The sequence below is a fragment of the Macrobrachium rosenbergii genome, chromosome 14, assembly GCF_040412425.1.
Source record: "Macrobrachium rosenbergii isolate ZJJX-2024 chromosome 14, ASM4041242v1, whole genome shotgun sequence".
Classification (NCBI taxonomy): Eukaryota; Metazoa; Arthropoda; class Malacostraca; order Decapoda; family Palaemonidae; genus Macrobrachium; species Macrobrachium rosenbergii.
The window spans coordinates 48,039,771-48,052,270 of NC_089754.1; the positions used below are offsets into that span (position 1 = coordinate 48,039,771).

General features: G+C 30.5%; 1 protein-coding gene across 2 annotated transcripts in view; it reads left to right on the top strand.

Annotated features, from left to right (window-relative positions):
- Positions 1–725: 725 nt before the first annotated feature.
- Positions 726–12,500, top strand: part of LOC136846113 (LIM/homeobox protein Awh-like) — a 129,650-nt gene continuing 117,875 nt past the window's right edge. The window contains exons 1-2 of one of the 2 annotated variants that reach the window (XM_067116856.1): positions 727–1,720; positions 4,538–4,570. In XM_067116856.1, the coding sequence (XP_066972957.1) occupies positions 1,634–1,720; positions 4,538–4,570 (120 nt within the window). In that variant the 5' untranslated portion in view covers positions 727–1,633. Of the gene's footprint in view, positions 1,721–4,537; positions 4,571–12,500 lie in introns of both variants that reach the window. The other variant, XM_067116857.1, reaches the window with a different exon arrangement.

Genomic DNA, 12,500 nt, shown 5'->3' on the forward strand with positions numbered 1-12,500 from the left:
ATACAATCCTTTTTAATTTTCTTAATCGTCTTTGGGAGTCCTACAGATTCCTAGGACTTCCATAAGAAAAATTGAGACAAAAATAGCTTTTTAGGATACAATCCTTTTTAATTTTCTTAATCCGCTTTTGGAGTCTTACAGATCCCTAGGACATCCATAAGAAAATAAGCCAAAAATAGCTCTTTAGGATACAGTCCTTTTTAATTTTCTTAATCCTCTTTGGGAGTGCTACAGATCCATAGGACATCCATAAAAAACTTAGACAAAAATAGCTTTTAATTTTCTTAAATCGGTTTGGGAGTCCTACAGATTCTTAGGACACCCATAAAAAATTGAGACAAAAATGGCCTTTTAAGATAAAGTCCTTTTTAATTTTCTTAAGCCTCTTTGGGAGTCCTACAGATCCTTAGGACTTCCAAAAAATATGAGATAAAAATAGTTGTTTAGGATACAAGCCTAATTAACTTTCTTAAACCGCTTTGGAAGTCTTACAATCCATGGGACATCCACAAAAAAATTGAGACAAAAACAGTCTTTTAGGATGCAATCCTTTATAATTTTCTTAATCCGCTTTAGGAGTCCTACAGATCCTTAGGACTTCCCCAAAAAAATATTTGAGATAAAAATAGCCGTTTAGGATACAATCCTGTTTAATTTTCTACTAGTTTTATAGAAGTTGATTTTTTTTCATTTCTTTATAAGAGTCAACAGCAGTTTTTAATTTTCATTCTTTCTTTTCCATTTTATCCGCATCTTTCCCTCTCTCATCCTCGCTGCCTACTACAGCGTCCCCTCCCCGAAATAAAGAGAAGGGTTAGGGTTGGCTGGAAGCGTCTATTGGCAGAGGACTTGTTTTATTTTGATAGCCAGGGATTGTAACCATATTTCTGCGGCTGTTAGCTTCAGACGGCAGCAGCCATAGTAGCAGCACCCCTGGCCGTCCCATCGATCTGTTTAGCGCTTTGTATTCCCCCCCCCTCCCCTCCCCCACCTTCCCTCCCCCTCTTTTATTTTTCCCTTATTCTCCTTCTTCTCGGACCCCGCCAATTGAAAATTCCATTTTATCTCCTCCTGGGTCCGCCAACCTCAAAATTTGATGTTTTGATGTCACTTTGAGGATCTTTCCAGGGAAATTATACTCTATAAAATCCGACGGTCGACGGAAATAGAAATTAGGCGAGGTTGTTGTAATGAGATTTTATCAAACTTCCTCTGCCCTTAATGAACAGGCTCCTCCCTAAAACAATGCCCAAATCCATATGGGGCGGGGCCTCAGCGTAATGAATGCGCGGCCGGACCCACCCTCGCGTCCGCAGCCAATCAGCAGAGCCTCGGGCTCCGCCCACCCGTGACGTCACGTCCGCGACGGGACCCTGCGTGCGCATAATGTTCCGAATCCCTCGGTTGGCCACAAGTTGTCCCGTCTCATGTTTAGCCACAAGTTTATTGGGTGTGCGTTTATGTGTGAGAGGGAAAAGAGAGTGAAGGGGGAAAAGTGATAATCAGAGAAGGGCGGAAATCCCTGTCTTTTTTTTTTTTTAAATAAGAAGGGGGTGAAAAGGCACGAGGAGGAGGGGGAAGGAAGGAAGGAAGGACGAAAGGAAGGACGGAAGAAGTGATTATTATATTTCACATGAGTAGCCCGAAGACCGCATCATCGTCCTCCAACTGCAACAGCCCTACGTCAGAAGCCACCAACATTGGTGCGGCAGGAATGAAGGTAAGGACCTGTGCTGTGAGATGCCTATCTGTCTGTCTGTTTTCCTCCTCCTCCTCCTCCTCCTCCTCCTCCTCCTCCATCCTCCTATCTCTTTCTCTCTCTCTCCCGCTCGACTTCTCGCCTTGATCCCCGGCGCTGTGAGGATTCCTGCCGTATCCTGCTTTAGTATCCTTTCCCCCACCTTCTTAACCCCTCCTCCCCTACCCATAAAGCGAGAGATTATGACCTATCACTAAATCAACTGCCAATGTCCGAAGGAGTGAGGATGTCCAAAAGACCCTCCCGGGTAATCGTACATCCTTCTCCTCTCTCTTGCTTCATTCCCTCCTTATCAACGCGTCATTGACATCCCTACGTCGGATAGGAAAGGTCCCTCCTTCGCTAGAGATTCAGTATTACCCTTCAATCCTTAATTATCATCAATCAATCTCCGGGAAAGGATTAAGAAATTTGCTAATTCAAGCTGGGTATTTTTTGGCAGTTTCCATGACTTGTGGCATTCATTTTGAAAGCAGCGTTGTATTTAGTTATGTTCCTGGCGTGGCATTGGGTTGGGCGATGTTGTTGTTGTTGTAAAAAGAGCATTATTGATATTTAAAGATTCCTATGCATAAGACAAAAAAAAAAAAAAGATAAACATTACTATAGCCTATTAGAACGGGTAAGTGTTAGTATTTCAGCTGTAGGATTTAATGTATATTTTTGGTTTACGGCTATGTACAGTTCATAAGCATATATATATGTACATGTATATATACATATATACAGTATATATATACAGCATAGATATATATTTTATATATATTATATATATATATTTTATATATAAATTACATATATATATATATATATATATATATATATATATATATATATATATAATATTTATATATATACAGTGTATATATATATATATTTTATATATATATATATATATATTTTATATATATATATATATATATATATATATATATATATATATATATATATATATATATATATATATACATTATATATATATATATATATATATATATATATATATATATATATATAAAATATTTATATACATATATATGTATGTATATATGTATATATATATATATATATATATATATATATATATATATATATATATATATATATATATATATATATATATATATATATGTATATGTATATATATATATATATATATATATATATATTATATATATATATATATATATTATATACATTCTATATGATACCGTGAATTATAGTATAGCATACGTTATATCAAGCGTTATGCCCGAGTAAGCCCCAAGTAAATTACAGTTTATTCAATAACGGAATACAGAATGACGCGAATGTATTAGAATTTGATCAAATCATTAAAAAAAGAATTAATGATTCAACGTTTGTGTATTTCAACTTACTACTTGACTGAGAATGTATGAATTAAGATAACTGATAACAGTTCATGATTAGTCTAGAATTATATTATGGAGGCTCTGTTTTGTTTTCTAAATGTATATTTAAATATACGCTTATAATTCCTTTTACTCTGGATATTGTTATATTAAAATAATAAGGGAATTAAAATAAAAAAAGGATGATAGTTGCAGAAGAATTTTCTTTTAAATTAGCCCCGTTCGGATCTCTTGCAAAAAAAAAAAAAAAATCTTGTTATTAGAGCCAAAATATCATCAGTTGAATCAAGCCATGACGATATAATACTTTAGATTCTGATCCACTTGCTTATTTCGCTGTTAAAATTTTTTCCCTGTTCAACAAATTTTCCGCCACTAACAATTTTCTTATTCATTAACAAATTTACCCTTTATTAACATACAAACAATGCAATTTATTGCAAGAACTATCCCCTTTTATTTCAAATACCGATATGCAAGGAAGATTAAAATTATCATTTCTTGCTTGGCTGAAAGATTAAAAAATTTCCTTCATATGCTTGCTTGGTTTACAAAAAAAAATCACATTTTTATTCATATCCATTTGTTGTAAATATAATGTGAAATGTTTGAACACACTAATACTACATTTTGTAAATAAAATTTTACCTCTCGTAAATTTTAACATTCCCATAAGTAATGTTCTGAATTTTGTAAATATAAATCTATTTAACATAATGTATCAAGACACAGCTCCTTCCTTTACTCAGTAGCAGCATTATTCAATAAATATTTTATATATTTTTATCTCATGCCGCTTTAATATAATAAATATAATTAACAATATCAGCATGTCACTCAAGCATGTTTAACGCAAACAGAAAAGGCATGCATGGATAACCCATACGTACACACACACACACACACACACACTCACACACAACGTATGTATATATATATATATATATATATATATATATATATATATATATATATATATATATATATATTATATATATATATATATATATATATATATATATATATATATATATATATATATATATATATATATATATATATATATATATATATATATATATATATTTACACATACATATACATATGTGCATTTTCCATCATATTTATATCTATATGTATATATACAGTATATATACATATTTATTAATATATAAATATTTTCCTTTTATACATTATATGTGTTATATAAATATGTATATATCTGTATATATATATATATATGCATATATGTAAAAAATACATACATACATAATAGATACATACATACATACATACATACACCCTTTGTACATCTTTGTAAATAGACAAATTCAAGTGCATTCATGAATAAAAAAAGAGAAAGAATTAATAAACATTTAAGACTGAACGCGTTGTTGTCTTTCAGAAGTTGAGCCGCACGAAAGCACCATTGGTCAAAGTAAGTGGGACAGAAAACGAGATTTGTAATTCTTCTTCTTTTTTGTTTCTTTTTCAATGACGCCAGTTTTCCTTTTTTTTATTCATTTGGTCCTATAGTCTCAAAGATGGCAGGTTACGTCATTTCGTCCCTTTTGAAAAGTCTCAGAGAAATTGTTATTAGTCTTAGGGATTTATTAGCAGTTATTAACTATTTTGCAGTTCAGTTGTTCATCTAAATATTTTGGATATTATCTGTTTTGCTGTTTAGTTGTCTACCTAAATATTTGGAATATCTATTTTGCTGTCCAGCTATTTATCAAAATATCTGAAATATTAATGAATTTATATCCGTATTGGTCCAAACTATATATATATATATATATATATATATATATATATATATATATATATATATATATATATATATATATATATTTTCACCTTTCAGTATATATTTAGGTACTACAACACACCTTATGTAATGTCAAACGAAAGAATTTTCTTTTTCATTTTTTTAAATCTGTTTTGCTGTCTTGTTGTTTATCTAAGTATCAAATGTATATATTTTCACCTTTGCAAACAAATACATATTTAGGTACTACAACACACATTATGTAATCTCAAACGAAAGAATTTTGTTTTTCATTTTTTTAAATATCTGTTTAGCTGTCTTGTTGTTTATCTAAGTATCTGAAATATTAATACATTCCTAATTCTGTAGTGGTGCAAACAAATATATGTATTCACCTTTTAGTGTATATTTAGATACTGCAGTACACATTATATAAATCTCAGGCGAAGGAATTTTGTATTTCATTTTTTTGAAATATCTGTTTTGGTGTCCAGCTGTTTATCTAAATATCTGAAATTATTAATAAATTTATATCCTGTATTGGTCCAAATTTATATATGTATTCACCTTTTTATATTTATATTCATATATAAAAGTCTAGCGAAGGAATTTTGTATTTTATTTTTTTGAAATGTCTGTTTTTTTTTTGTCCAGTTGTTTATCTAGATATCTGAAGTATTGATAAATTTTTTTATTCTGTAGTGGTCCAAATTTATATGTGTATTCACCTTTCAGTATATATTTAGATACTGCAATACACGTTATATAAATCCCAGGCGAAGGAATTTTGTATTTAATTTTTTTGAAATCTGTTTTGCTGTCCACTTGTTTATTTAAACATTGTAATTAATAAATTTATTTTAGTATCCAATTTGAAACATCACTTGTATATATTTAGATAGTTTCCATGATAAGAGAGGAAAAATTGTATTTCAATTTTGGTATAAATTAGGAAAAATTTTTAAGGCCCATAATATCTTTGAGACTGTCAAAAGCGATGTGACGTCACTGCGCTTGCTGAGCTGGTTGCTTTAAAGTACCCACTTGTTATTTATATTTCTTCTTATTATTATTATTTATTATTGCCATCTGTTCTTTATTCTATGCTGAAATTTCCACCCCCAGCTTGACTGGAATCTGGTTTTATTGTGCTGTTTCAAATTCGGTGAAGTACTGTAGTGTGATTTAAAGAATATCTACATTCGACTGTGACCTATAGAACTTTCTTTCAACCCATATTTGTATATATATATATATATATATATATATATATATATATATATATATATATATGTATATATAATATATATATATATATATATATATATATATATATATATATATATATATATATATATATAATATAAAGACAAAATCCACGAAGTAAAGGACTAGTGTAAGTCGAAAGGCCTTGCACCACTCCATGTCTCTCTTTCCTTCGTGGATTTTGTCTTTATATCTTCATCACGTTCTATATTTTCGTGATTCATTTATACATATATATATATATTAATGGTCCCGTGGATGAAGTATATGATATAATACCCTCGTGAAAATAAAAGGAAATGGTACCAAGACTTTCAACTTTTATTCCAAAGTCATCTTCAGGGTACCCTGAAGATGACTTTGGAATAAAAGTTGAAAGTCTTGGTACCATTTCCTTTTATTTTCACGTGAGGACTTATTATATATATACATGAACATACATACATTTTATATATATATATATATATATATATATATATATATATATATATATATATATATATATATATAAATATATATATATATAATAATCTAAAATACGATGTGTTTATTCTGCAAGTCGCTGTATTCAGCACCCTGTGCAGTAGAACGCCCAGCTCCAACACTGCAGCGTCGCGGACTTCATCAATCTCCGCAACCACCATATAAACTACTGCAGGTGTCTGCAATTTGTTATATCGTCTTTGAGATCCTCGTTAGCCCCGACGCTTAAAAGCCATCTGGGCCTCTCTCCCCCTCCAACCCCAAAAAAAAAAAAAAACCACCCCTACCTCCTCCCGCCCATACCGAAGTCCACCCCAGCGAAAAGAACAATTTTCGGTCGTTCTTGTTCATTACCGGCGACAGCCCGGACAACGTCTCTGCATTGTGGAGCCCTTCGGCCGTTGGCTTTAAGCTCATTAACTGCAAGGACTCCCGCTCAAAGGAATCGGCGAGCGATTCGTCGTGGCTAAGCCGAATTTATAGCGTTGTCATCGCAACTGGGGTGGCTTGCGCGCGGAGCTTCCAAAGGAGGTGCCTGGATGTAGATGATGATGATGGCTGCCTGGCCTTGTGGCCCTGTTCCAGCGGCGTGGTTGCGCGCGAGATCGTTATCCTTCGTAATTCTGTAATGGACTGAATTACAGCGGCTGACATGAGAAGATATGTAATGGTATCGATAAATGGGCCATTTCATGCTTTTGCGTTGAGTGGGTAATATATGGATACGGTTTAGAAATACGTGGATGAAGTGAAACTAGACGGATGTATAAATTGTTCCAGATCCTTTTGATGAATGGACGATTTGAGATGGTATGATGGTAAATATGCAGATTTCCAGATATAAAGAAATAACGATGGATCGAACGAAGTAGCCGTCACGAAACTGAATCTGTAAATAATTTCCCATTAGTTTTATTCTGTCGTAGCATTTGAATTTATCGGAGCATATTTTGTAAAAGAAAAAACCCTTCACCCGTCCCTGCACCCCCAGAAATGTATGTACTGTATATATATATATATATATATATATATATATATATATATATATATATATATATATATATATATATATATAGATATGTATATATATATTTATATTTACATATATATGTTTGTGTATGTGTATATATGCGTAATAGAAAAATCATAGAACGCTTGACAACTCGTGTTGTTACTTCGTCATAATAATTATTGAGTGAATATCATCGTCAAAAATTTTGCAATGGTCAATACAGAAATTACCGAGAATTTTTTTTTTATTAAGGAATCTTATTCTCTGAGATCTATAAATTTGTTTTTAATATCTAATGGTATTGTGTTCTCAAATTTAAAATGGTTAATAGCGCTGTTAATTTGTGTAATATAATAGGAATATATAATTGTGTTATCACTGCATATGCTCCTGGTAATTTTATAATTTACAGAATATGTTATAACGTCAAACCCTGCATTATTTCGTTACTGAAGTGGTCGCATTATTAATAATGCTGTATATTATTGGAAGACCAAGAAATATTTCGTGAGCTTAATTAACTGTAAAATAATAAATGTAATTTTTATTTTCTTTCACTCTTATAATGTAATCTGCGTATTGTGAAAAAAAATATAGGTGTTATTAACTAGTGAGATAGTCAAGATGTTTTTTTCATCAGAAAAATATTAACCCGGGTTCGATTGCCGGGGGAGGCTGCGAGATCTAGTCACGTTCCATTAAATCCTAGTCACGTAAAATATTCAGCCGGGTTCGATTTCCGGGGAGGCTGCGAGATCTAGTCAAGTTCCATTAAATCCTAGTCAGGTCAGTTGATCTAGGCAGTGAAATATGTATCTGGTAGATAGTTGATAGTGGATACTTTATCCCAAAATGTCTTCCTGGGCACCCCTTGTAAGATGAAAAAGGCAAATAGATTGCAATATCTCTCTGTTTCTTATTGTGTATATATAAACAACACACACACACACACACACATATATATATATATATATATATATATATATATATATATATATATATATATATATATATATATATATATATATATATATATATATATATATATATATATATATATATATATATATATATATATATATATATATATATATATATATATATATATATATATATATATATATATATATATATATATATGTATGTATGTATGTATGTATGTGTGTATGAAGTGAGTATTTATGCCAGCACGTGTTTCTGCAAGCCTATGTATGTATTGATATTCTTGATTTTACTTATACTGTAAATTTACTTCCATGTTTTACGTAATATGAAAAACAGCGATAACATTGGAAATTACTTTTGTAAAAGAATTTTTTGGTTATATATTTTCTTTTTTCTCTTTTACTATTTATTATATATTGATTTTTATAATCGACTCTTTAGAAGCTTTCTTTTCTTATTAGCGAACTTTTAAGCCATTCATTTTTTAATGCTTGCACATTTTGAAACAGAATATATTAATAATTATATTATTTTTGCGCTTAACCAAGTTCCTTGTGAATGTTCACACCACCAGTGATAATGATTATTATTATTATTATTATTATTATTATTATTATTATTATTATTATTATTATTATTATTATTATTATTATCTGGATTGTGTACATAAATACATGCAAAAACAGATCGTAATTTTTCAATTGCTTGCAGGCGCGAATGTTCCTCAAGACCAATTTACTTGAATAAAGGTGATACAAATTAGCAAAGTTAAAAATACTATGAATGAAAGTCATTGTTATTAGAAAGTTAAAATTGCACTGTTTATAACCTTCATTTTAATTTCTGTTTACACAGGAAGTGGTCATTACGTAATTTGTGTTTATTGTGTTATGGTAATTCTTTTTATAGTTTATTTTAACATCTTTTTAATTAACGTAATTCGAATTTATTTTACTTTGGTATTCTTATGTAATTACTTCGGTACTAATATTTCTGTTTATTTGATTGTAATTTATGCTTTTTATTTGTTTTTTATTATTTTAACTATATGGGGAAAAATCTTGTCCATGTTAATGAAAGTATTGTGAAGATTTCGTTACGAAGTGAATGAACTGATTTATAAAATGCATAAATGAAAAGGAATGTATATCTTCATTCTTTATGATCGTTCCGTTACCTGGCGGCTTTACTGACAGAGAGAGAGAGAAAGAGAGAGAGAGAGAGAGAGAGAGAGAGAGAGAGAGAGAGAGAGAGAGAGAGAGAGAGAGAGAGAGAGAGAGAGAGATCCGTCTTCCTTCATTGTGGTTTTGGCTTTTCAGAATCTTCTTTGCATTTTGATTCATCAAAGAAAGACTTTGATAAGCATAATTTCTTAGCTTTATAAAGAAATCAGGTGATTAATGTTATTTCACAGCTTATAAAGAAAGCGTATGATATCTACTGTATTATTAAGTAGCTTTAAATGGAAAGCATTCAAGATTTCGTAGTTTAATACATAATCTATAACTTCGTAGGTTTAAAGGAAATGAGGCATTCCATAGGATTCAATAGCTTTACATAGACACCATATATCATAATGTATAATGAGGTTTAAGGGACTTGTTTCATAAAACGCAACAATGTTAGCTATCTCAAATTATCTTCATTAGTAAAGATTGGAAGCGTCATAAAACAAGTAAAAATGTGCTGAAGTCTCTCTCTCTCTCTCTCTCTCTCTCTCTCTCTCTCTCTCTCTCTCTCTCTGACAAAAATCATAAGACAAAATAATCGTTGTAATTTTGATTGTAATGATAATATTTATTATTACCTCTGTAGAATGCTTTTTCAGTACAACCATGTAATTTTTGAACAGGCTTAGTTATGTTTTTATTAGTAACCTTCTCGCAAATTTAGATTTGATTTAGGTTTGTGTTTTTCTGTTTCATTATTTCGAAGAAAAATTGCCAATTAATTTATCACAATTTCTATTAAAATCTACTGATATATTTATTTGCAACTGTCATAATTATTACTGTAAATGTGCAAGCATCATATAGAAATTACCTAAATGAGTGTGAATTTGCATAGGAAGCTACCACAGATTATGATAAAAAGTTAAATTAAAGGAATATAGAGAAATCAGTTAAGATAATTGAGTTAAATAAAGGCACATACTGTATAATTGTAAAAATAAATAATATCCACATTATTTTTTTTATAACTATAGGCATTTTCCTTTGTGTACACGGTATGTTTTCTTTACTCAAAACTCTCTCCTCTCTCTCTCTCTCTCTCTCTCTCTCTCTCTGCGCACTCAGTATAATGTAGTTACGTGGGGTAATGCTTGTGATTGACATTCCCTTAACAAAATTATATTCTTATATTCATTTGCCGGAGCATATTTTTCCACAGGAATTATTATTAGAAGATTTACTGCGTAACTGAATTTTAACAATAGCCTGATCTTTTATCTATTAGGTTTTAAACTTTTTTTTATACTTAATTATGTTGATTTTGGTATAAAGTACAGCAATTTATGTTTAGCTAGTTTCTGTATAAGTTTCTTGCATAAATAAAACAAGAATTTTGACAAAGATTATTGATATTGATATTTTATAGTTTTATGAATAAATACGTAAGGATGCATACCTCTGCCATTGCGTTTGTACAATGTATATGCATTATGTAGACAGGTGTGTTACTGGAGGAGGTTGATGTGTAGATAAATATATTATAGGGATTAACCGCAATATTAACAATCAAAGCTGAAATATGGTAAGGTAGGTTTTAGTTTTCTGTAAAAGAAAACTATTGTGCTGGCTTTGTCTGTCCGTCGGCACTTTTTCTGCTCACGCTTTTTTCTGTCCACACTTTTTTCTGTCCGCCTCAGATCTTAAAAACTACTGAGGCTAGATGGCTGCAAATTGATATGTTGATCATCCACCCTCCAATCATCAAACGTACCAAATTGCAGCCCTCTAGCCTCAGTACTTTTTTTTATCTTATTTAAGGTTAAAATTAGCAATAATCGTGCATCTGGCAACGATATAGGATAGGCCACCACCAGGACGTGGTTAAAGTTTCATGGGCCGCGGCTCATACAGCATTTATACCGAGACCGCCGAAAGATAGATCTTATTTCGGTGGCCTTGAGTATACGTTTAAATTATGTCCATGTTCTTAGCAGAAATTAAACCACGACGTCATAAACTCAATTGAGGGCCGAAGAAACTTCAGCGCATTTTTACCTGATTTATGACACTTCCAATCGTTACTAGTGAAGATAATTTGAGAAGCTAACATTGCGTTTTATGGAACAAGTGAATCATTGGTGATATATGGTGTCTATGTAAAGCTATTAAATCCTATGGAATGTCTCACTTCCTTTAAAGCTACGAAGTTATAGATTATCTATAAAACTACCAAATCTTGAATGCTTTCCATTTAGAGCAACTTGATAATAGATATCATATGCTTTCTTTATAAGCTGTGAAATAACATTAATCACTTTATAAATCTATAAAGTCATAGATAATAAAGTATAAAAGTGTGAAATAATACAAAATGATATCAGTCATATGATTTCTTTATAAAGCCAAGAAATTATGCATATCAGAGTCTTTCTTTATAAGTCAGTAATGTCATAGATAATAAAGCATAAAGCTGTGAAATAATATTAATCATATGATTTCTTTATAAAGCTAAGAAACTATGGTAATCAAAGTCTTTTTTTATAAATTTATAAAGTCATAGATAATAAAGCATAAAGCTGTGAAATAATATTAATCATATGATTTCTTTATAAAGCTAGGAAACTATGCATACCAAAGTCTTCCTTTATAAATCTAAAAAGTCATATATAATAAAGCATAAAACTGTGAAATAATATTAATCATATGATTTCTTTATAAA